At 40.3% G+C, this 25,000-nt stretch overlaps 2 protein-coding genes and 1 long non-coding RNA gene across 6 annotated transcripts; 2 read left to right on the top strand and 1 right to left on the bottom strand.

The window, feature by feature from the left end:
• Window positions 1-1,365: 1,365 nt before the first annotated feature.
• LOC5505403 (probable E3 ubiquitin-protein ligase HECTD2) lies at window positions 1,366-19,984 on the top strand. 4 transcript variants are annotated; one of them, XM_032373808.2, is made up of 20 exons: window positions 1,366-1,604; window positions 1,675-2,249; window positions 3,193-3,295; window positions 3,967-4,059; window positions 4,274-4,338; window positions 4,794-4,839; window positions 4,921-5,030; window positions 5,759-5,804; window positions 6,160-6,262; window positions 6,741-6,864; window positions 7,333-7,432; window positions 7,538-7,645; window positions 8,166-8,387; window positions 8,645-8,806; window positions 12,593-12,755; window positions 17,130-17,236; window positions 17,519-17,634; window positions 17,712-17,732; window positions 18,513-18,662; window positions 19,083-19,984. In XM_032373808.2, the coding sequence occupies exons 1-20, from the start codon at window positions 1,500-1,502 to the stop codon at window positions 19,201-19,203; spliced, it is 2,640 nt and encodes an 879-aa protein (XP_032229699.2). In that variant the 5' UTR covers window positions 1,366-1,499; the 3' UTR covers window positions 19,204-19,984. The 4 variants fall into 4 exon arrangements, with proteins under 4 accessions (XP_032229699.2, XP_032229697.2, XP_032229698.2 ...); XM_032373806.2 differs by having other exon boundaries at window positions 7,514-7,645; XM_032373807.2 differs by lacking the exon at window positions 17,712-17,732 and having other exon boundaries at window positions 7,514-7,645.
• LOC125567899 lies at window positions 11,289-17,236 on the bottom strand. The gene is made up of 2 exons (XR_007311890.1): window positions 17,104-17,236; window positions 11,289-16,961 (listed from the first exon to the last, which is right to left on the bottom strand). It is a non-coding gene; the product is annotated as an uncharacterized LOC125567899 (long non-coding RNA).
• A 1,183-nt stretch (window positions 19,985-21,167) lies between the features above and the next one.
• LOC116613161 (homeobox protein LOX10) lies at window positions 21,168-24,661 on the top strand. Its single transcript, XM_048728853.1, has 2 exons — window positions 21,168-21,884; window positions 23,998-24,661. The coding sequence occupies exons 1-2, from the start codon at window positions 21,662-21,664 to the stop codon at window positions 24,510-24,512; spliced, it is 738 nt and encodes a 245-aa protein (XP_048584810.1). The 5' UTR covers window positions 21,168-21,661; the 3' UTR covers window positions 24,513-24,661.
• Window positions 24,662-25,000: the final 339 nt, after the last annotated feature.

Raw genomic sequence — 25,000 nt, 5'->3', positions numbered from 1 at the left:
GTGGCACGACCACAAGGAACAGCTCCCTCACTGGGCTTCTGCAGTGAAGAAAGTGCTGTTGGTGCAGCCATCCTCGGCTGCAGCAGAAAGGGTATTCTCTGTTCTCAATTCCGCATTCAAGCATTCAACGACCAACAGGAGCATGCCTTAGTTGACTATCTGCAAGCAAGTGTGATGACCCAGTACAACAAGCGATGATTAACTTCTAAAATGGGTAATGATGACCAAATGACAAGCGTGTGTTGGACTTAAATGGAAAAAACATTGATCGTTAAATTTTGATGTTAAAACATGTGAGCGAAAATCTGAAAATGTAATGTTCTATATGATTAAAAAAAGTCTGAAAAAATGAGCATTTTTTTTAATCCACAAGCATTTTTTTAAAAAAATAGCATTATTTTAGCACTTTTTTGGCAAAAAACAAGCACTGCTTTTAGCATTTAATGCTTTTTTAACGAGCACTTTCGGTAAGAGCCTACCCCCCCCCCCCCCCCCCCCACACACACACACACATACACACACACCCCTCTACGAAGGGTGAAGGGACATATAGAAAATCTCAGTTCATTTGACAAACAACACACGCAGACAAAAAGCCTCGTGCATGCACGGCAAAACGAAATACTTGAAAAGGCTTTTGTAGACGAGGGCAATTATAGTCAACAATGATTTTGATCATACGTGGAAATCACAGGCAGCCCAAGGCTACCGTCAGGCAATGTTAGCGAAAAAAATGCTTTATCGTGAAAAATAATACTTTAGACCATGTAGTATTGTGTTTGAGTCTTCCTTTATTTCAATTTTGCCGATAGAATGTCAGTAGAGCGAGTTTAAAGCCCGCTACGAATTGTGTTTCTTACTGTATATAAATATAAATATAGTATAGTATATAAATATAGTATATATACTACATTTATATACAGTAAGAAACACGATAAAGGAAGACTCAAACACAATATTACATGGGCTAAAGTTTTATTTTTCACGATAAAGTATTTTTTCGTTAACACATAAATACATATCTAATACATTCCTTTATAAACCACTGACAGAAGCCTGTGATCATACGTGGAAATCCGAAAACTATTGAACAAAATATGACCTCAGTTAGCTTATAACTTGTGTTTATAGGATCCACTTTATAACCCTGGTAACTCCAAGGTTGGGTTTGCTTGTGATTGCGAACGATTACCGAAGTATCCAAAACTTTTTGCGCAATTGCTGGTCAATCTAATCAAATATTGATTGCCTTCGTTTTCTGTCTGGGGAACACTTTGCGCACCTGTTTGAGACCTTAGCCAATCAAAACGAAGATTTATTGAATCCAACCAATCAGAGGAGAGGATTTCATAAGCTGTATTGCTTCGAAGTTCTTCCCACTATGTTCACAACAACATGGCGGTGCTTGCAGTGTTTTTGGATGGAAATGTATAAATACGGATCCTTTTCCTTAGTAAAAATGACATAAATAACCAGAAGATACCTTGCGTATCGCTGCTATGTTTGGCGGAGGGAAAAATAGACTTTTACCTCCTATTAAAAATCCATTATTCAACCCGAATGCGCAAGAAGGATCCGACGAAGTTCGTGTTGCCGAAGTGACGGTAAGAATTAGAATGATTGTATGTTTACCAATTGAAACCAATTTTCTAATCCATTGTCTCATGTTACCAGAAAACACCACCAGAAAGGAGTAAGGGAAGGCTTTCGAGCTTGTTCAGCTCCAAAAATCGAAAATCCGCTGGATCTAGTCGATCAAATGTTTTTGATGAAAATAGCGATTCCAAACTTGGAGCAAGCTGTTCCGATACCCTAGCATCTAATGGTCGACCGTCTAGTTCTAGACATACCCAGGCAACATCTACAACTAAACAGCTACCCCCTCAAAAATCAAACGAAGGCAAGGGTAAAACGTTACTGAACTCCCGCGCGAAATTCTCACGAAATCTAAACACTGAAGAAGACAAAAGTACGCCTGAGTGTGCTAGTCTACACACAGAGCAAGCCGTACAGAGTTCCCCTGAGAGAAAGTCGCCAGGGCTTTTAAAAAGGGATAAGGAAAAGCCCATGTTATTAAGTAGGGAAAAAGAGGAAAATGGGAAGTTATTGTCTGTGGAGAATTCTAATAGCAGGGCCAGAAGTCGGCCAAGTTCCTGTTCCGATATTCAGAAATCTGTCAAGTCTTCTAGTCAAAACGACCCAGAGAATTCCCCAGAAAAAGCCCGATATACTGATGCATTATCATTAAGGTGAGAACAGGCCCTACAAATCATAGGAAATATACTTCTGGTGTTTGTTTTTATTATTATAACTTATTTACTTGAATGCATGGCTGTCATATGAGAAAATATTACTTTTCTTTCCAAACCTGTCTTTTCTTCCCATATCCTTTCACATTTCTATTTAAGTTAATTTAAAATAAATTCTGTATGCCTGAAGACCTCACAAATCTTGAGATAAACTATGGTAAACATGATACATTAGATTTCAAAACCCTGCTGGTTACCATGGAGACATGGAGTTTTCATAAGTGCAAATACTGTAATCTCACATTTTGTCAGTGACACTGTCAAGAAAAGACTCCCCAAGCCTTTCCTATTTGTATATCCTACCAAAATCTTTCCCTAAAAAGTATGCTTGATTCCTAGAAACAAAATACATAGGTAATTTTCACAGGGAAGTTTCATTAATGGTCCCTAAAAGTATTAATGTTGTCGGGGTTGACTTTCACCACTTCCTTTACTGCTATTAATTTGAAAGATGCATATGATATGTCACATCTGAAAACGACAAGTGATCAAAGCATAACATTCTCAAACTAGATAGGGGGTTTAATTATATTTTTTTTCACATAATAAAAAGTCTGGTGTGTATAAGTATTTAACATGCTGCATATATTTTCATTTTTGTGTGCTGGATATGCATTGGACAGAAATAAGGTTTGTGAATTTAAGACACATAATGTCCAGCTCTCTTAATTAGTAGACATCTCTGGTGCTAACCTGCTTATTGTTAGTGAACTCCCACTATATTTAACTTGAACTGACTTCAAGTTTCCTAGAGACTAATTTATTCATTGTTACTTTGGATAACTCAAACTTATACAGCCAAACCCAAACCTTTTTTTCCTTCAAGGGCTCGATGTAACAACCTACCATCACATATTATTTTGATTTGCACTTTATTTCATAGAAATGACTGGAGAACAGCCAAGGCTTCTGGGGACTACAAAGGGATACTAGCATTCTTATCTGCCACCTTTGACTCAGTAAATGAAATCAATGCTGTTTTTATGGTAGGTTTCTACTACAAAAAAAACTCTTGTTTAAAATTCCTGAGGAGTGCCTGTGTGGGCAACTAGAAATATGTGAGAAAACAGTCATACAACACAGTAAAAACACTTGAGCAGAAATCTTTCAAACAACATTCAAGAGCATAAGCTTTTGAAATATCTTAGCCATATCCTACCCTGTAATCCTCCATGTGTGGGAAACAAATTGAACAAACATTTCTATCTTTTCTTGGTTCTCTAGTAAAAAAACTAAAACATCTTGTTCCATGAAAGGCCTGCTTTAAAGAAGCAAAAAACACAATTAATATTGAGAATGTTATTAGTCAGATAGTTTAAAAGCCTCCTCAGCACAGTTTCACATCGGTATAGGTGTCCACAAGCTAACAGCATTTGACACATTAATTGTTATTGTAGTTGATATTGATATTGTTTCTATGTTGTTTTTATTATTATCATTGTTTTTATTATTGTCATTATTATTGTTGTTGTTTGTTATAGCATCATGATTATGTGATATTATAAATGATGATCATTGATGACTTCTGTGTTATAGAAAAGAGAGGATTTTTTTATTATCATTGATTTTATAATTATCATTATTATTGTTGTTGTTGTTATAGCATTATGATTATGTGATATCATTTTGATGATCCGTGACGACTTCTGTGTTATAGAAAAGAGAGGATTGTCTTGGGCCTGAGGATGAGGATGGAAGTGGCTTAGACTATGACTTCATCAGGATAACGTATGACATTGTCCTAACCCTGGTAACAACACTTTCAAATTATCTCACTTTGCATTTCTTATCTGTAAAAGATGTTTTTAATAATCAATTACTATAGTGGGATGTATGCTAACCAAATCACACAAGAATAAGCTATTTTTTATATACGCAATTTTAGGTCAAAATCACATTTTTTATACATTTTTTTTGTTCATTTCTGAAATATATTTATGTTTCAATTGCTTTATCTGAAATAGCCGCAAGAAGTACAAAAAGCGGTTCTCAAGTCGGTAATTAATAGTTTGCTTCAAGACCTTAAAAGGTAAACATCCTTGCACATGGTTCCCAAAATTGTAATTAAGGTGAGTGCCCCTTCTACAAATTTAGTCCAGATTTAGTCCAGAGTCTACAAATTTAGTCCAGAGTGTTAGTCCCTTGAGAGATAATGAGGATTTTTTTCTTTGTTGAAACAGCCCTAAACCTCCTACAAATTTGATCATGCCTGTGTAAAAATATGAGTAGGCAGTTGATAGGCCAAAGTTAATCTTTTTAATAATTTTGCACCCCCACCCTGTAGTAATAATTGCAGGTCCCCAATGGTAGAGGGCAAGACCCATCTCCCCTGACAATTATGTAAACCTCCTATCTGATATTACTGATACTAAAAGAAATTTTTAAAGTCACAGGGGAATCCCTCTCCACCTATCTCATACAAGGAGATTAATTCTATCCCCCATTCCAAAGTGGGTTCAGGTTTATTATCTGTTGTTTCCACAGGCAAAGAACAAAGCAAGACATCCGAGCATATATTGTGCTTCTACAGGTTAGGCCAAGGGCACCTTTTGTGAAGCAGTTTAGGTTGAGTATTACACAGGATTTATGTTTTTATATTTGCTATGTTCAGAATCCTCAGTTTAACAAAGCCACCACATATGTCATATTTGCCCATCTCCTTCGTCAAGTCTCCTCTCTATCAGATGCTGAACATCAGCTGTTGGTACGCTGGCTCAGAAAGTATGTAATTTTTATATTACAGCCAACATGCAATTAAGTAATCCCCCTTATAACACTTTCCTTATCGCATCCCTTAAAGTATGTATATCGCAACCCACATTTGCACCCCTCACCATACCCATTTTTATCACCCCCATCATATCATCCCCATCATATCACCCCATCATAGCGCCCCCTTCATATCACCCCCTTCATATCACCCCCATCATATCACCCCATCATAGCGCCCCCTTCATATCACCCCCATCATATCACCCCTATCATACCACCCCATCATAGCGCCCCCTTCATATCACCCCCTTCATATCACACGTATCATATTACACCCATCATATCACACCTATCGTATTACACCCATCATATCACCTCCTTCATGCCACCCCTTTCTTATCACCCCCATCATATCACCCCCATCATATCACCCCCTTCATATCACCCCCATCATATCACACGTATCATATTACACCCATCATATCACACCTATCATATTACACCCATCATATCACACCTATCATATTACACCCATCATATCACACCTATCATATTACACCCATCATATCACACCTATCATATTACACCCATCATATCACACCTATCATATTACACCCATCATATCACACCTATCATATTGGCCCACTTAAGCTTAATTTCTTTTAGTCAGATAGATGTCTATAGATATCTCAATGCTATGCCACACCTCTTACATGTCTTGTGTTACAAATTTTTAGGATCCCTCTGAACACATTTCAGGCTACAGTTACCAGAGTCCAACAGGTATGTATATTAAGCCCTTGGAAATAAAACAATTGGTCACTGCCTGTTTCCTTCTTGGTGTACACTAGTGTAAAATAAACAAAAACAAAAACAAAAACAAAAAAACATAAAATACACATCACATGTAATCCATGATCCTTTTTGCCTTTTTCTCTTCATGAATCTAAAAAAGCACTAGTAAGAGTTAATAAAGTAGAAAGATAAAATAAATTATATTTGCTTCTTTTCTGATAAAAAATCATTAACATTATAAATTATTTAAGTAGTTTATCATCTTACAAGGTATGATAGATATACCATACTGTTATTTTATAATCAAATTTCATTAAACCATGGAAACTGTTTTCCATTCAAGTTTATTAGCACGCGAATGTTCCCTACAAACTCCATGGAGCTCCCCCCAGAAGAGAAATGTACATGGTGGATTCCATCAGCTGTTAAAGTACTCGCCCTGCTGAGTATGTCGGCACTAATTACATACTTAGATATAAAAAAACGAAAGCTTGTGGTCAACATAACTGCCTGTCAGGTTACACCACATCTTTCTCTGCCGTGTCAAGTGTTGAAATGCCAGTACTCGCAGTACTAACTGTGCTTACTCTACTTTACTTTTAAAGATGTCCTGTATTGGTATAAAATTTTTATTTATTGGCCATGATATAATACAAAGTCGCTATAGACTAAAGATTTGAATTATAAATGTAAGAATCATAAATATTTCTGAAATTTTATAGTTTCAGATTTTGTATTCGAGGTGTAAAATGTCATAATTTAAAAACCAATAGAATTAAAATTAACTGGAAGTAAATTCAGTACTTTGACCACAACTCAAGTATCCACTTTTTAAATATTACATAAGCCTGTGAACTATAGTTATGAGTATATTAATAAGTTTTGGTCTGTAAATCTGACTCATAGATATCACTTTGATCATAGATGCCGCGAACTGGCTAGTACAGGCTCCACTAGTACTACACACATATTTTTACAACCACTCACTGGATCACATTGATCTAATGGCTGAGTACTACTCGTGGCAGAATCCAGGGGCTAACTCAGGGTAAGGATGTATTAATTAGTCATCACCTTATCTAAGATGCCATGAAAATTGAATAACCCATGGGATGGTGGTATTAAAATTCCTTGGGGGAGAAAAACAACAACTTTTTTTTCTAGTATGGAAGTTTAAGAAAAAGTCCTCTGAGAAAAATTCCCTTCATGGGGGGGGGGGGGGGTTAGTATGGCCCTGGGAATGGCCTTTCATCATTAAATTATTATGTCTTTGTATTATGTCCACATTATTTATCGGGTTTTCCTTATCAGAGCTTTACAATTAGAGTTTTTCCAGTTAAAATAGCTCCAACTTATCACTTATTATCACCCAGCTGTCCTTAGTGTCAGATTAAAATCCCTTCTCAGGCGTATTACGGCTGCACAGGAAACAAATGGTGTAACAAATTTAGAAAATTACAAAGAAAATTCAGATGTACGTGTACACGTGTTCACAGTAGTATGTATTGTATTGCAGGAAGTTTTCGTTTTGCCAGTACCCCTTCATCCTTAGCCTTGGAGCCAAGAGGTACATCATGCAGAAAGACTCAGAGTCTCAGATGATTGTCATGGCCAGGGTAATTTGGTTTTTCAGTCAGTTGGTCAGTGAGTCGGTCGGTTGATGAGCCAGCTGGTCGGCTCATCGGTTGGACTGTCAGGTTGTTTTCGGTTTCTATTTTCAGAAAAGTCTGATGGAGAAGGTGCAGCGGCGCGAGATGCCAGATATGGGAATGCTATTCTTGAACATCAAGGTCCGAAGGTCTCATCTCATCACAGACTCACTTAATGAGGTTTGTTTATACCAGTTTCTAGCAGATCGTCCAAGTCCACTGGTCAGACGAAACCGGTCAGTCTTGGGTGACGATGTTGATCTAGTTTTTGATACTTGAAACGCTCATCATTTTAACAAATAAAGCTATCTTTAACTATCCTCAATTTTACAATTGAGAAATGCGGATTAAATACGATGTTGTTGTTGAGCTTCGAATTTTTATATTTTTTTAGTCTACGAAAACAAGCGTCACGCAATTTGGATTGAGGGGCTCTAGCTCAGATGTACATGTTTGTGATAAGCGCACTCTAAAAATGCGTCATTGATTTGAACCTTAGTGCTCAGTCGTGGGCTCTGTTTTCTCCAGTATACATGACTAAGCTGAGTAAGCTTGAGATCTCTTAAAAACGTGAAGACCCATGACATGATCCATACCCCTTTACCGACCTAGCTAAGCAATAATCATTTTCCCACTACATCCTGGTATGTTGTATAACTGGTTTGGCATGGCTGGTATAACTTGTATGAATGATTTACAGATTGCACGTAAACAGAAGAACCTGAAAAAGAAGCTGAAGGTGACGTTTGCAGGCGAACCAGGTCTAGACATGGGTGGCCTCACCAAAGAGTGGTTTCTACTTCTTGTGAGGAAGATCTTCAAGCCTGAGTATGGCATGTTCTCCTGTAATGACAAGTCTCGCCTGTACTGGTTTAACAAGGAGTGTTTGGATCAGGACGAGGAGTTCAACCTCGTCGGAGTTGTATCCTATTTTTTATTTCAAAACCAAGTGGAATGCAACTGGTGGAGCCGTTATCACACTAGCGAAAATAGAACAACAAAAACGTTGACCTTATTGAAAAAAAATCAATGGGTCAATACAATTCTTCATCATCTTCTATCTTTGTACACTGTCTATAAACGGATCCAATTTCTCTTGATAAACTAAATTTTTATTATTCGTCTATCCTCAAAGGTGCATATTCTTGAGGCTCCATTGTTTTTCTTGACGTTCCTCAGCTTATGGGTCTTGCAGTGTATAACAGCATAATCCTCGACATCCACTTTCCCTCTTGTTGCTATAAGAAGCTGTTGTCCCCTGCAGTCGTGCCTTTCCACAATCCTAACGCTAGAGTTGGTCTAGCCAACCTTGGGCTCGAAGACTTGGCTGAGGTCATGCCGGTAAGTCTGATCACGGGTCGATACGAATGATGTGAATGCCGTAATGTGAAGCAGCCCGCTCTGGGCTCGATGAGTTTGTTGGTTCTTCACCAGGTCATATTCACCTTCTTTTATCAAGTGTTACCCTTATTCAAATGACCAATTGGCAATAACCAATGTTGATATAATCTTATGTTGACAATATGATAATGAAAATGGTGATGATGATGATGATGATGATGATGATGATGATGATGATGATGATGATGATGATGATGATGATGATGATGATGATGATGATGATGATGATGATGATGATGACGACGACTATGCTAATGTTGATATATCGACTTGCTAATGTTGATAATTCGACCTCGATGTTGATAATTCGACTTCGATGTTGATAATTCGACTTGTTGATAAATCGATTTGTTGATAAATAGACTTAACTGTTGATAATTCGACTCAATCGTTGATAATTCGACTTCGGCAGTTGATAATTCGACTTCGGATGTTGATAATTCGACTTCGGCTGTTGATAACTGAATTGTCGATAATTCGACTTAATTGTTAGAGGAGAAAAGTAGTAAAACCTTCATGTGGTAACGATAATAAACCTTCCTGAAATAAGAAACTAATACAATAAGCATTTATATGCTGACCACAAAACTTAAGATCAAGGCTAAACATTCGATTAACAATGTTTGGTTACACAAAGCATACAAGTCAATAAAAGCTCGCAAAAAACCAGACTGTTTATTTGAAGCATTCTTGATCACTGCAAGCTGTTTGTTTGTATAAAATATAATTTAACTGCTCTGTCAGTAAAAGTACTATGAAAATTCGACTTCGATAGCTAACTTTATATATAGTATTTAAGTTTAAAAATCCCATTTCTAGCTTTGTAAACAACAACTTACTCTATTGTCACTCAAAGGTTTTGTTGTCTTCGTGAGCCCGTAGTATTTTGATTTTAAAGAAACCCTGGTTCCAGAGGCTCGTCAGTAACTATAAAGATATACCAGGGAAATGTAAAGAGGGCTAGAAAGGTAGATATGACAGACACATTTGGCACTATACAACGATGAAGAGGCAAGAGCCTCGAAACGCGTCTGTCCGTAAATATCTTTTTAATTCTCTTTACAGTATCACGTCTATTACCCAGCGCTACACCAGTCAACGTCAACACCTCGTTGCATTTTAAAAAGCAGGGCAGGTCGATTGTGCCATAGGTTGTAGCAGGGTATTAAAAGTTTAAATAAAGATCTTCCGGAAATTCGTTAACCATAGCTTTCTATTAAATTAGAAAAACATATCCGTGATTTTTAATGCAGGCACATCAGGCACATAAAGAGCTGCAATGTTGGTCAAAACATTATTCTCAGACTACACACCCAAATACATAGAAGGCGCAATTAATCCAACCCCTCAGTACATAATAAAGACATTTATCTGAAAGAAAGATATTTCCCGATATTTTTTTCTAGGATTCTTTGTGCCTCTAGCACGGATACATTCTAGAAGCCGCAACACTGTTTAATATAAAGCTGCCACGCTCGGACAAATATAGATTGATTAATCTGGCGCGTACATAGGGGTTGTGCGTCAAGTCCGCTAGTTCCCCAATGACACCTATGTCAATTCGAGTTGAAGTGTAAGTCATCGGCCTCAGCCGATGACAATCTTTTCTTGTGGTTAACTATTCTACTATTTTGGTTATCAAAGCGTATCTGAAACTTAGTTGCAGTAGAGCCTACATATTTGAAATTACTTGCCTTACACGAGAGCAAAATAATCAATGTTAGAGTGCAGGTCATGGTTGCTAAGAAATAACTTTCCCGTATTATGACTAGTGTTCCCCATTTTTAGAAACTTATTATCCTTACAGTTTATATATCTAGATGCTGAATTATACTTTAACATTCACGTGAGGCTCTCTTCTCTACGTCAGTTCCTTCGGGATTTTAGCACGGACTATCATAGGTACTTCTATCGCTGCACGGCACCTTTCCGACAAATTTGAGCTATCATCACTTGGTTGCATCTCGAGAAAGATACATTATATATAATTATATAAAAATAAAATAAAAGTTGAAGTAGAAAACAAAATAACTTTCTGTGTGTGTTGGTTGAATTGAATATTAAACAGCCTATTTTCACTTAGGTAGTTAGTGCAGATGGATAGAGGTTGAAACCTAAGGTGCTTCCTGCACGCGCCTCAGTTGGAGACGAAAGCGGGTAACTTCATCTACTTTTCTTTGCAAAGTGAATCCTGTCTTTAGTATAGTGCTCTGCTTCATTGACTTAGAAAATGCACAAACCTACTCAAAGTTGCTTCTCAATGAATGACCTGAAAACGTAGCCAAGGCGAGTTAGAGTTAATAATAGGGCTACAACTCCGGTGTACCGAGTTTAAGCCATGTATATAGATTGACTTTTCCTGTAACGTGTAAGCAGGAGTCCCATAGTTTCTCTTGTGTCTTTTTCGCAGTTGAAAACGTTATTTGTTATATATGTTAATTCCTTATTACTAATATTTCTGTTACTCTTGTTCTGTGTAAAATAATAATAAACAAACAAACAAACAAGAAACAGAAAGGAACACGGTGTTCATGAATTGTAAAAAGTGGGTAGCGCGGGACAAACACCTCCGGCCTCGCCCGTGATAACAAGATAGTGATAATTTTAAAATCAACAGAAAGAGTACTAAGGCACTTTTAAATGACACGATTCTATGTATTTATGCATGTATGGATGTGTAATGTACCGTCCTGTCCCAAGACCTTCAGGCTCTTAACAGGCCGTCACTAGACACATATCTTTTTACTGCAGTTATAGTTGTCAAAGAATTCGGTCACGTATTGATGGTTTTGTAAAACGGATATTAAATAGTTACAAAGTCACAATTTTCAGCTAATAATGTCGTTGAAAGTCGTTGAAACCCAAAATGTTTTAAATTGAGGTTAGCTGTCAGGTTGGGGAATAACCTTTAAAGACCTAGCACTGATACACACCTTGTAACTTAACTAAGTTTATTGGTTGAAGCGTCAAGTCGATTTATCAACATTAGCATGTGATCCACGAAAATCATCTGAAAAACTAAAGACGATAATGATCTAATTTGAACGGTATCTGGTAGGGTGGTTCATTCTTTATTCTTAAGGATAAAATCGTCCATAAATAACAAGTTTTTCTTGTAAAAAATAACATTTTGTGTGTGTTGATAATTCGACTTGAATAGCGAAATGCTATCGCATGCGCACCGCAACAATTGTGCTTCACAGCACATAGAGATCTTTGCAAGTTATAACCACCCTCCAAACTTGGTTGCTATAGCTTTACATCTTCAACCATAAATCAAGTGTTCTTTTTTCGAAAATTTGCTTTTTTACAAAAAAGCCAAGTCTAGCTGAGGTATACACTTCCTATAGGGTCTTATACAACATCATCAATATTCTCATATGAGAGTGTTCAAATTCAATGAAACTTGGCACCATAGTTTTGTAAGGCCAGAGCTACTTTTTGTCAAAATTTGAGATCCCCCCGGTTTCAGGGGGGAGTTATGGCTTGTTGATTAATCATGGAGGTTTTTCGGCCATTGTCAGGGGGGGGCAACACCAAATTTCGAAAGTAATGGCACATAACACCTATACACACACCTACCAACACTATCTGATCGGTTTCTGCCGTTAAAAAAAGAAAAAAAATTCTCATGGTCGATTTATCAACATAGCATAGTGATGATGATCATGATGACATGATGATGCTGGATTATAAGGCTAACAAATAACTGTGAACCCCCTTTAGGAGCTTGCACGGGGCCTCAAAGAGCTGCTGAGCTATGAAGGCGATGTAGAGAATGATTTATGTCAGACATTCCAAGTGTCCTTCACGTCCTACGGAGAAGTGGTAACGCACAATCTCAAGCCCAAGGGAGACACCATTCCCGTCACTAACACCAATAGACAAGGTATGAAAGGGCCAAGCCCAAGGGAGACACCATTCCCGTCACTAACACCAATAGACAAGGTATGAAATGGCCAAGCCCAAGGGAGACACCATTCCCGTCACTAACACCAATAGACAAGGTATGAAATGGCCAAGCCCAAGGGAGACACCATTCCCGTCACTAACACCAGTAGACAAGGTACGTAATGGCCAACCCCAAGGGAGACACCATTCCAGTCACAAACACTAATAGACAAGGTACGTAATGGCCAAGCCCAAGGGAGACACCATTCCCGTCACTAACACCAATAGACAAGGTATGAAATGGCCAAGCCCAAGGGAAACACCATTCCCGTCACTAACAGCAATAGACAAGGTATGAAATGGCCACGCCCAAGAGAGACACCATTCCCGTCACTAACACCAATAGACAAGGTATGAAATGGCCAAGCCCAAGGGATACACCATTCTCATCACAAACACCAATAGACAAGGTATGAAATGGCCAAGCCCAAGGGAGACACCATTCCCGTCACTAACACCAATAGACAAGGTATGAAATGACCAAGCCCAAGGGAGACACCATTCCCGTCACTAACACCAATAGACAAGGTATGAAATGGCCACGCCCAAGGGAGACACCATTGCCGTCACTAACACCAATAGACAAGGTACGTAATGGCCACGCCCAAGGGAGACACCATTGCCGTCACTAACACCAATAGACAAGGTACGTAATGGCCACGCCCAAGGGAGACACCATTCCCGTCACTAACACCAATAGACAAGGTATGAAATGGCCACGCCCAAGGGATACACCATTCCCGTCACTAACACCAATAGACAAGGTATGAAATGGCCAAGCCCAAGGAAGACACCATTGCCGTCACTAACACCAATAGACAAGGTATGAAATGGCCACGCCCAAGGTAGACACCATTCCCGTCACTAACACCAATAGACAAGGTATGAAATGGCCACGCCCAAGGTAGACACCATTCCCGTCACTAACACCAATAGCCAAGGTATGAAATGGCCAAGCCCAAGGAAGACACCATTGCCGTCACTAACACCAATAGACAAGGTATGAAATGGCCACGCCCAAGGTAGACACCATTCCCGTCACTAACACCAATAGACAAGGTATGAAATGGCCACGCCCAAGGGAGACACCATTCCCGTCACTAACACCAATAGACAAGGTATGAAATGGCCACGCCCAAGGGAGACACCATTCCCGTCACTAACACCAATAGACAAGGTATGAAATGGCCACGCCCAAGGGAGACACCATTCTCGTCACTAACACCAATAGACAAGGTACGTAATGGCCACGCCCAAGGGATACACCATTCCCGTCACTAACACCAATAGACAAGGTATGAAATGGCCACGCCCAAGGGAGACACCATTCCCGTCACTAACACCAATAGACAAGGTATGAAATGGCCACGCCCAAGGGAGACACCATTCCCGTCACTAACACCAATAGACAAGGTATGAAATGGCCATGCCCAAGGGAGACACCATTCTCGTCACTAACACCAATAGACAAGGTACGTAATGGCCACGCCCAAGGGATACACCATTCCCGTCACTAACACCAATAGACAAGGTATGAAATGGCCACGCCCAAGGGAGACACCATTCCCGTCACTAACACCAATAGACAAGGTATGAAATGGCCATGCCCAAGGGAGACACCATTCCCGTCACTAACACCAATAGACAAGGTATGAAATGGCCAAGCCCAAGGGAGACACCATTCCCGTCACTAACACCAGTAGACAAGGTACGTAATGGCCAACCCCAAGGGAGACACCATTCCAGTCACAAACACTAATAGACAAGGTACGTAATGGCCAAGCCCAAGGGAGACACCATTCCCGTCACTAACACCAATAGACAAGGTATGAAATGGCCACGCCCAAGAGAGACACCATTCCCGTCACTAACACCAATAGACAAGGTATGAAATGGCCAAGCCCAAGGGATACACCATTCTCATCACAAACACCAATAGACAAGGTATGAAATGGCCAAGCCCAAGGGAGACACCATTCCCGTCACTAACACCAATAGACAAGGTATGAAATGACCAAGCCCAAGGGAGACACCATTCCCGTCACAAACACCAATAGACAAGGTATGAAATGGCCACGCCCAAGGGAGACACCATTGCCGTCACTAACACCAATAGACAAGGTACGTAATGGCCACGCCCAAGGGAGACACCATTCCCGTCACTAACACCAATAGACAAGGTATGAAATGGCCACGCCCAAGGGATACACCATTCCCGTCACTAACACCAATAGACAAGGTATGAAATGGCCAAGCCCAAGGAAGACACCATTGCCGTCACTAACACCAATAGACAAGGTATGAAATGGCCACGCCCAAGGTAGACACCATTCCCGTCACTAACACCAATAGCCAAGGTATGAAATGGCCACGCCCAAGGGAGACACCATTCCCGTCACTAACACCAATAGACAAGGTATGAAATGGCCACGCCCAAGGTAGACACCATTCCCGTCACTAACACCAATAGCCAAGGTATGAAATGGCCAAGCCCAAGGAAGACACCATTGCCGTCACTAACACCAATAGACAAGGTATGAAATGGCCACGCCCAAGGTAGACACCATTCCCGTCACTAACACCAATAGACAAGGTATGAAATGACCACGCCCAAGGGAGACACCATTCCCGTCACTAACACCAATAGACAAGGTATGAAATGGCCAAGCCCAAGGGAGACATCATTCCCGTCACTAACACCAATAGACAAGGTATGAAATGGCCATGCCCAAGGGAGACACCATTCTCGTCACTAACACCAATAGACAAGGTACGTAATGGCCACGCCCAAGGGATACACCATTCCCGTCACTAACACCAATAGACAAGGTATGAAATGGCCACGCCCAAGGGAGACACCATTCCCGTCACTAACACCAATAGACAAGGTATGAAATGGCCACGCCCAAGGGAGACACCATTCCCGTCACTAACACCAATAGACAAGGTATGAAATGGCCATGCCCAAGGGAGACACCATTCTCGTCACTAACACCAATAGACAAGGTACGTAATGGCCACGCCCAAGGGATACACCATTCCCGTCACTAACACCAATAGACAAGGTATGAAATGGCCACGCCCAAGGGAGACACCATTCCCGTCACTAACACCAATAAACAAGGTATGAAATGGCCATGCCCAAGGGAGACACCATTCTCGTCACTAACACCAATAGACAAGGTACGTAATGGCCACGCCCAAGGGATACACCATTCCCGTCACTAACACCAATAGACAAGGTATGAAATGGCCACGCCCAAGGGAGACACCATTCCCGTCACTAACACCAATAGACAAGGTATGAAATGGCCACGCCCAAGGGATACACCATTCCCGTCACTAACACCAATAGACAAGGTATGAAATGACCAAGCCCAAGGAAGACACCATTGCCGTCACTAACACCAATAGACAAGGTATGAAATGGCCACGCCCAAGGTAGACACCATTCCCGTCACTAACACCAATAGACAAGGTATGAAATGGCCAAGCCCAAGGTAGACACCATTCCCGTCACTAACACCAATAGACAAGGTATGAAATGGCCACGCCCAAGGGAGACACCATTCCCGTCACTAACACCAATAGACAAGGTATGAAATGGCCATGCCCAAGGGAGACACCATTCTCGTCACTAACACCAATAGACAAGGTACGTAATGGCCACGCCCAAGGGATACACCATTCCCGTCACTAACACCAATAGACAAGGTATGAAATGGCCACGCCCAAGGGAGACACCATTACCGTCACTAACACCAATAGACAAGGTAATGGATACTCACGACTCCAGGACAACCTTGTCCCCTTATCTGACTATGTTCTCATCTCTTTGACCTCGTTATTATCCAGTCGCTGTATTTTTGGCAACCTAGTAGGGTACCTTATAAACGCATATTGTGTAAAGCTCTTATTGGCAGAGTGCTTGGGCCAGGAACTTATGGACCCGATAATTTTTTCTATAGATGAAAACAAAATCAAGAATTCACAAGTTCCCTCATGAGCCAAACAAACGAGGATAGTAGGATATTTAAAATACATTGTTTTTAGAAGTGTTGCGTTCTGAGGGGGTCTTACTGGGTTTAAACCAATATGGGTGCGCATAGCAGTACTTTAGTTGTATAATACACCTAATGATGTTCTCGTCTTGTCTTGGGTTATGCCCCCATAGCGCGCATAGCAGTACTTTAGTTGTATAATAAACCTAATGATGTTCTTGTCTTGTCTTGTCTTGTGTTATGCCCCCATAGCGCGCGTAGCAGTACTGTAGCTGTAGAATAAACCTCGTCTTGTCTTGGGTTATGCGCAGAGTACGTGCAGCTGTACGTGGATTACCTCCTGAACTCCTCTATCTACAAGCAGTTTGAGGCCTTTTATCACGGCTTCCACAGCGTCTGCGCATCCAATGCGCTTATTGTAAGTATTTAGTTTAAATGGCCTGTAAGGGGCGCAACGAGGATATGGTAAAGAATACTTGATCTTGTATCGCAAGTTATGTGAATAATGCAAAGATAACATGGTCTTGTATGACACGCCACGAGTGTATTACGTGGTCTTGTATGTCACGGATGTATAGCACGGTAATTGCGGACTACTTTATAGCACTTACCTAATATATGGTTGCTATGTAGCGCGTATGTTTCCACGTTTACCATCCGATTACTAGTGGGTCCATGACCATGGCGTTTGTGCATTCAGATGCTGCGCCCCGAGGAGGTGGAGATGCTGGTCTGCGGTAATCCAGAGCTCGACATGGAGGCGCTCAAGAAGGTGACTGTTTACGATGGCTATAGCAAGAATGATAACACCATCAGGTACGTGTATCGTGGATAGCGTGTGTATAGGAACCCAACAATGATAACACCATCAGGTACGTGTATCTTGGTTACAGAAAGAATGACAACACCATCAGGTATGTGTATCTTGGTCAGCGTGTATATAGGAACCCAACAATGACAACACCATCAGGTACGTGTATCTTGGTCAGCGGGTATATAGGAACCCAACAACGACAACACCATCAGGTACTTGTATCGTTGTCAGCGTGTATATAGGAACCCAACAATGACAATACCATCATGTACGTGTATCGTGGTTACAGCAAGAATGACAACACCATCAGGTACGTGTATCGTGGTTATCATATAAGTAACCCCTATATGGTATAGGAACGGCAGAAAAACAAAAATAAAAGAAGATAACTAATTTAATACCCCTGTTCTCTTGAAAGAAGCGTGCGCTCGCTCTCTTGCCAAAAGCGTGACAGCGTTACGTTACATATAACATCACAGTACTCTCATAGCATAGAGTAGTAGTAAAAAGCGCACAGAATAACATCGAGCGTCCGCGTCTGGTATGATTGAATTCTAGTTGCGCTACTATCTCTGTCCACTTTTACCCAACTTGATCAGACTGGCTACATTGACATGCTGTCGCCCTAACAACATCAAACTCTTGTTTTATGTTGGCCTCGATTCCTCTGACGTTTCATTATGATGAAATGTGAAAAATAAACCGGGACGCTGCTCTCACACCAATCTCGCCAACCCCGGATAAACAAACGCGCCTCGTCCAGAAATATATATGACCTAAACAAAAAACAATTATAAAGATTTTTTTATCTATTCCGCACACAAGCGATTTTTATTTTATCCCCTCTTTCGTAAAGGAATCCCCTTTATGTTGCCCACAGGTATTTCTGGGACACGGTCATGAACTTCAACACAGACCTGAAGAAGAAAATGCTTTTGTTTGCTACCGGAAGTGACCGAATTCCGATTGGTGGCATGGCGGAAATGGAGTTCAAGATTGTGAGAATGGACACCGCGCACAGCACATCCATGTAAGAACTGCACCACAGGCTACCCACCCTCGTCAGTGAAGGAACTGGTAAACGGAGTGGGGTATCCTTGAGCTCAAAGACGAGTTATGTCTTCATGCTTTTTCTAATAGGCGACTTGCTCTAAGAAGTCACGTGACTTTTAGAGTGGCAAACTCGCCAAAATAAACACAGGAGTGGCTGCGCCCATTTCCTAAGCGCTGAATGTCCCTATGTTGTCGAAGGGTGACGTAACGTGTTTCATGACGTGTAAACACAATTTTTTCACTTGTGTTAATGGAACGATTACGTCACCATCACCCACGTGAGTCTAATGCTCGACACAATCTCTATTTCGTTCTTATTTTATACATTTAAGATTCAAATTTTTGATTGTATTACCACATACTAACGCTCGATATTGACTGAATTGTTTCGTTTTAGGCTGCCCATGGCCCACACGTGTTTTAACCAGCTCTGCTTGCCACCGTACAAGACACGAAAACAAATCAAGCAGAAGCTAACGATCGCAATCTCGAACGCAGAGGGCTTTGGCATCGAGTAACAGGAGCAGTAATACCTGACCAAATTCTAGGAATATCACAGGACCTTTCACAGTTCTTTGGAATACCTAAGCAATTTTTACATATTCCAGGAATTCCACGGGACCTTACACAGTGCCTTGGAATACCTAGGCAACTTTTACATATTCCAGGAATTTCACAGGACTTTACACAATTCCCTGGAATACCTAAGCAAATTTTACAAATTCCAGGAATTTCACAGGACCTTACAGGGGGGAGGGTGAATAGGGGTATGTAAATCCGTCGATCCGCTACATTTTCGGGGCAAATCCGTGGATCCGCAGGTATTTTTAGATCCGCATGGTTTGACAGATAAACAATAGCATCGATTGAAATTCATTTAAAATCCGAAATTCGACCATCAAAGCAGTCAAAATCCGAAATCCGTGCCCAAATTGTCAACAGATCCGTGATCCGCCGTATTTCCAAAATCCGCCAATCCGCTGAAATAATAATCAAAATCCGTAATCCGTGAGCATTTCGGGGCTGAATTCGCCGATCCGCGAACCTATTCACCCCCCCTTACACAACGTCCACCTGTAGGACGCAAATTTCAATGAATAACACTATTTTATTTCGTTAAGTACCTGGGCAAAATGCATGTGATATAAGAAATAGCAAGCATTACTCCTTCGCTTACTCCAACGTACTCACGGAGAGCCTCTACGCATAGAGAGCGATTCTTGGGTGATCAAAGCGTCTTTTGCATTATTTTGTGAAGCATGTATTAATGATAGTGTAAATAAATGAATTTCACCTCTCGTTTAAGTTTCCAGTTTCACTTTTATGGTAGCCAAGTGCGGGATACGGCGCTGACGTTACCGCCGCATTCGAAAGTTTTCGGTTCCCGAAAACGCCGGATACGTGTGGACCGGATGCGCAAACGGGGGAAAAACCTCTCCGTTTTAAAATATATCTGGATACATGGAGACGTGATCTTATATTTCGCCCTAAGGTTTTTTTATTATCGATCGCGGTAACATATACCATATAGTAATATACAAACAGCTATAAAAATAAAAATGTCCGATGTACGACGGGCCAAATGTCAAAAGAAACAGAGCAAAGCTCCTCAGAGCAACAAAAATAAGATGAATAAATGAAAAGGGAAAAAAAAATTCAAAGAAAAAAAGGTTCAATGTTATAAAACAACCGGACAAAGCTTTTAGTTCCAGCTCTTAGCAATTTCTAAAAGCATTTTTTACCTATTTGGTGATAAGTTCTGACGGTTTGGTTCAGATCTGGGTACGAAAATGACTTAAAATGGATGGTGGCGATCTTTGTGATGCAGATGATCGCGGGACACATCTATTTTAGCGATTAAGTGCTATCGGTTGCGACATAGTTAATAGAGGTTGCGAACAAATGAAAACAACGCCGCGACCGTGCGCGACATCAGAATGTTGAAATAAGGGGCAAAACGTGAATATTAGCCAATATGGAATAAAGTGGTTTTCAAAATCCCGTGAAACAAAATGTAATTGTTAAGTGTAATAGTCAAGCCAGAACAAAAGATAACAAATACATTACAGTTTATTAGTACTAAATAAACTAAATTGTATTTCACGGGATTTTGAAAACCACTCTTTATAGAGAAATACGAGTAGTTTGAATAGATAGAGTGGCAAATTTTTAATTGTTTTTTTTTTTTTGCGATCGCCGACCCTGGAAGACTCGGACGATGCATCTTCAGACGCTAGTACGTCGTTTAGGCTCATAAATGAAAGAACATGTTCTGAACGACACTTCTTCACGTAATCAGCCTCTATTCAAAGCGACTTCAATTGGCCTTTATTGTTTGCGACTTTAAAGACACTAGCCCAGAATATCGCAATTAGCATGAATGTTTTTGAGGAAATGATATCACAGTTTGCGTCATCAATCAAAAGCAGATGACTTTTCTTCTCTAAGTTGCTTATTGTTTTGATTAACGCTCACACAATCAACAGTAACTTGACATAGGAATGGCACAAAAGCGTCATAGCCAATCCAAGGTAATCAGTATTTAGAGATTGTGACGAGATGAGCTCAGTCTACGTAATACCCTACACTGAAATACATTATTGCGAGTGATTGGAATGCGCCGTTACGAGCTTGGATTAACTCTAAAAACTCGAAATAAACTTTGTTTTACGACTGAAAAGGATGTGAATAATTTTGATAATGGTGTTTGATATGTTTTTTGAATTGTAAAGCACCGGAAATACCCATGGAAATCATAATGGTTCGTCACCGACAGCATTTGAATGGAAGTATAGATGGTTTCATTGATCTATTAGTCTCCAACTAAGATAGTGTTTATGATGAATTCATTACAGCTAGGGCACCGTTCCATTAGTCTAATCATATGACCGACTATTATGTGACAGGCAAGGCTTTAGTTAATTGGTTATCCAGTGGAACGCATTTCGGTTAACCAAACTGTGCACCAACTTTAGAATGGAAGACCAACAAAACAAGGACTTTGACAACCAGGCATCATTTGTCACCAGTAAAGGCGCCGAAAGAAAGAAGCCTACTTTCCTAATCAAATACATTATGGGTGATACACTACTGGGCGGCCAAGCTTTAAGACGTGCCGATGTGAAAACCTCAAAGGTCTTGAGCGCACAGGCAAATACGATTCCTCGGGATACGCCTACAGAGGCCTTCACCGACAAGGGTGAGTGTTTATTCTTTAAATAACCATAGGCACTAAATACTTATACGTTTTCTTTTAGTGAAAAAAATTGTCTGTTAATCACAAAGTTGTTTAGCGAAATAAATCCACACAAGATCGGAGCAGCGAAGGGACAAGGCTCGAAACGCCAAGAAACGAGTCTGTTTTTTAAGTGTGAAAGATACCTTCAGCTTTATGCTCATTTACTTTTTTTATTCCTCCACGCCTCACCCATACCACCTTAAAGGTATGCTACCGGTGGTCTTGACATAATCAAGTATTGTTTTGCTTCAATGTCTCAACCAAGTCTTCTAAATTCCATATGATACATAAGAAGAATGTACTTGCTTGCAAAGGTCCTTTTTAAATTAAAATTATTGGTAAAACTGATTGTTTAGAAAAAAAAACATTCTGTGAAAATGGTAGCAGTCAATTCCAATATAGAATTGTTTAATAGATAGGTTGATGATAGATTATATAAGTATGCTATTAATTCGTAAAAACCACCCTTGGTGTATGCTTTATTTGGCGGCAGACTCTGTCTTCTCTATAGTTGCTTTAAAATAAAATAATAAAAAAATCGGCCGAAAAGCTTTTAAATCCAACGAGGTAAATTTTCAGCATTCCTCAACTATGAAAGTTTCTTCGATTTCATCTACTTTTTTGTTTACAAAAAGCTATTTATTGTCGCGAAAGACTACAAACTGCAAAAGTGCATTGTGCATTTTGAATCATACTTGATTATTCTTAAACGGGACCTCTCTAACAATGAATGCTACATTAATTACAATCACCTGCAAAGAGAAACAATAAGTTATTGATTGTTAATAATAAATGTAAGTACTTTAGGAAAACAATGGACTTTCAATTCAAAATTAGGGCATAGCGCGGAAGGCCCGTGCAAAGCACCATCATTATCGACCATACAAGGGGCACTCAACGACGAAAATTTCACAACCGGCCTAAAATTAGTGAAGATACCGTTTTTATTCGATTGCAGTCATTTTTATACAATATAGAGCTTTCCTAGATATTTTTTATCTGTTCGGATTTGCTAGGTGAAATTACAGCCATCCGAAAAATCTAGTTACTCATCCCGAGGCATCCGAAATTCCTAGCGATAATTTCTTGGTAATGTCCCTTGTATACTCGCTCCCGAAAATACTAGGGTTCCTTTTTTTAAGCATGTCGGACGTAAAAATCTCCCGAAAATGGTGACGGTGGTAACAAAGGCAACTCCGAAAAACACAGGTGATCCAGCTCTCTTCCCGAGATTTATAGGTGGTGTAGAAATACAAATTCCAAAAAAGTAGACATTTTTAGGCCGACCTCGAAATCCGTAGGTGACCTTGCTTCCGAACAGATTTTTGACCGAAAATGGTCGTTGGGTTCCCTTGATAGCATTGCTCACAAAGAGAAAGGGCTGATAAACTACTTCACGGCACCTCCAAACATGGCGTGTCAACAGCGTGTTTATAGTTGGGACAGCTATGCTTTCTGTTTTCGCCAGCTCGCATGTTTAGGCTTGCTTACACTACAGCCACTACACACACGCAAACGCATTGAAGTCAGATCGATATGTACCCAAAATTAACTACAACAGCTGGATATTCTGATTTTATAACTCGGGATCTCGAGCTAACTAGAGACCAGAATCAATGTCTCTTGGATTTGCCTTTCATATGAGGCCTTATTTTTATAATTCTCTTGGCTGGTTTTAGCAGAACACTTGAATACTCGAACCTTTCTAATGGATGTGAAGTATTCGAAGTTCCGTTTCCCTCGAGTACGGTCCCATATCTTTTTAGCCTAAATAGCTCTAGCCTCTAGGAACTTAGTTTCAAAACTGTGTCGAGGGAGCGTTGGTTGGCCAAGGCAGCGGCCACTGCCTGGAGTCTACCAGAAACTGGGAGTAGAGCATTATTCTACACTTTGTCGTATTTTCTCCTTTCTTTCAATTTATTGCCATAATTAATTATCATTGCACAGTCGTATTTTATGTGACCTTATTCTCGCAACTTATTCACTGCATTGATTATGTTTTAACCTTTGCAGTTCTATCTATTCTTAATGCGCGAATAATTACTAACTGACATTATTCCCTTCTCATTTACAGCCTCTTCACCAGTCGGCGCCAGTCCATACGAGCTACTAAAAAAAAAGCCGCGCACGGCATTCACAGAATCTCAAATATCCGAACTCGAGAAACGCTTCCAGTCACAGAAATACCTCGGGAGCAAGGAACGGAGTGAACTGGCCGGCACACTTGGACTCACAGACACTCAAGTGAAGACGTGGTTTCAAAACAGACGAATGAAGCTGAAGCGACAGCGCCAAGAGGACACAGATCGCCAGGCTAGATATTCACTTGTGAGCCCCTACAGGCTCGCCCCTTATGCTAGTCACGTGGTGCCATCATACCCAGTGACGTCATACACCGGTTACTATGGCAACTTCCCAATGCCTCGAGTTTTATGTGATGACCTTGTCGCCTCTCCCGCATCGTCATCAGTGTCGCCAACAGGGACGACCGGAGAGTTCCACGTCACGACAGATCAAAGATACAGCTACTTGGCCTCCTATCCCTCCTCGGGATACCTGTGTCCCGTAGCGCCATTCCATGTTTTTTAACTTTTGATAAAGCAGTTATTATAGTAAATTAGTTTATAGTAAATGATGATTCTACAAGCGCCCTTCTTTATTAGTGATGGATTAACCAATCTGATTAGCTTCATGCCATGGCCGACTTTTTTTTAGTTAATAAAATTTGTATGAAAATGGCTGGTGCGTCATTTGGGCGCGCGACCCTGCATCTGTGGCTTGCAGTGCCACTGGACGATTCGTGACAACTTTTCAAGTTTAACCAGTCTAAACAATGAAAATGACATTCTTTCAATTCAGAGAGAGATAAGAATTTCGTCCACAAGTTTTTCTAATATAAAAAACAACAAAATGCTTTGTTGCTTACGTCAAGACGGTTTCGCAGTAGAGCAAAAAGATGGCAACGCCCCTCTGTATCACTAGTGCCTGAGAGCCAGCGGTGTCAATAGAACACCTCTTTTATTAAATGAAAAAAAAACGGCAAAATAGTGATAATTATGGTTTCCCCGCCAATCAAT

Source organism: Nematostella vectensis, chromosome 6, assembly GCF_932526225.1.
Source record: "Nematostella vectensis chromosome 6, jaNemVect1.1, whole genome shotgun sequence".
NCBI lineage: Eukaryota > Metazoa > Cnidaria > Anthozoa > Actiniaria > Edwardsiidae > Nematostella > Nematostella vectensis.
Note: the sequence above shows the minus strand (reverse complement) of the source record. Positions and strands in the feature narration are given on the sequence as shown.

Excerpts from the sequence above, each read along its gene's own strand:
- LOC5505403 (XM_032373806.2), top strand. The coding sequence starts at position 1,500 with ATGTTTGGCGGAGGGAAAAATAGACTTTTACCTCCTATTAAAAATCCA. Across the intron at positions 6,865-7,332 it reads AATCCAGGGGCTAACTCAGG|GAAGTTTTCGTTTTGCCAGT; the intron begins GTAAGGATGTAT and ends ATTGTATTGCAG. Across the intron at positions 17,237-17,518 it reads GCGCATCCAATGCGCTTATT|ATGCTGCGCCCCGAGGAGGT; the intron begins GTAAGTATTTAG and ends TTGTGCATTCAG.
- LOC116613161 (XM_048728853.1), top strand. The coding sequence starts at position 21,662 with ATGGAAGACCAACAAAACAAGGACTTTGACAACCAGGCATCATTTGTC. Across the intron at positions 21,885-23,997 it reads AGAGGCCTTCACCGACAAGG|CCTCTTCACCAGTCGGCGCC; the intron begins GTGAGTGTTTAT and ends TCTCATTTACAG.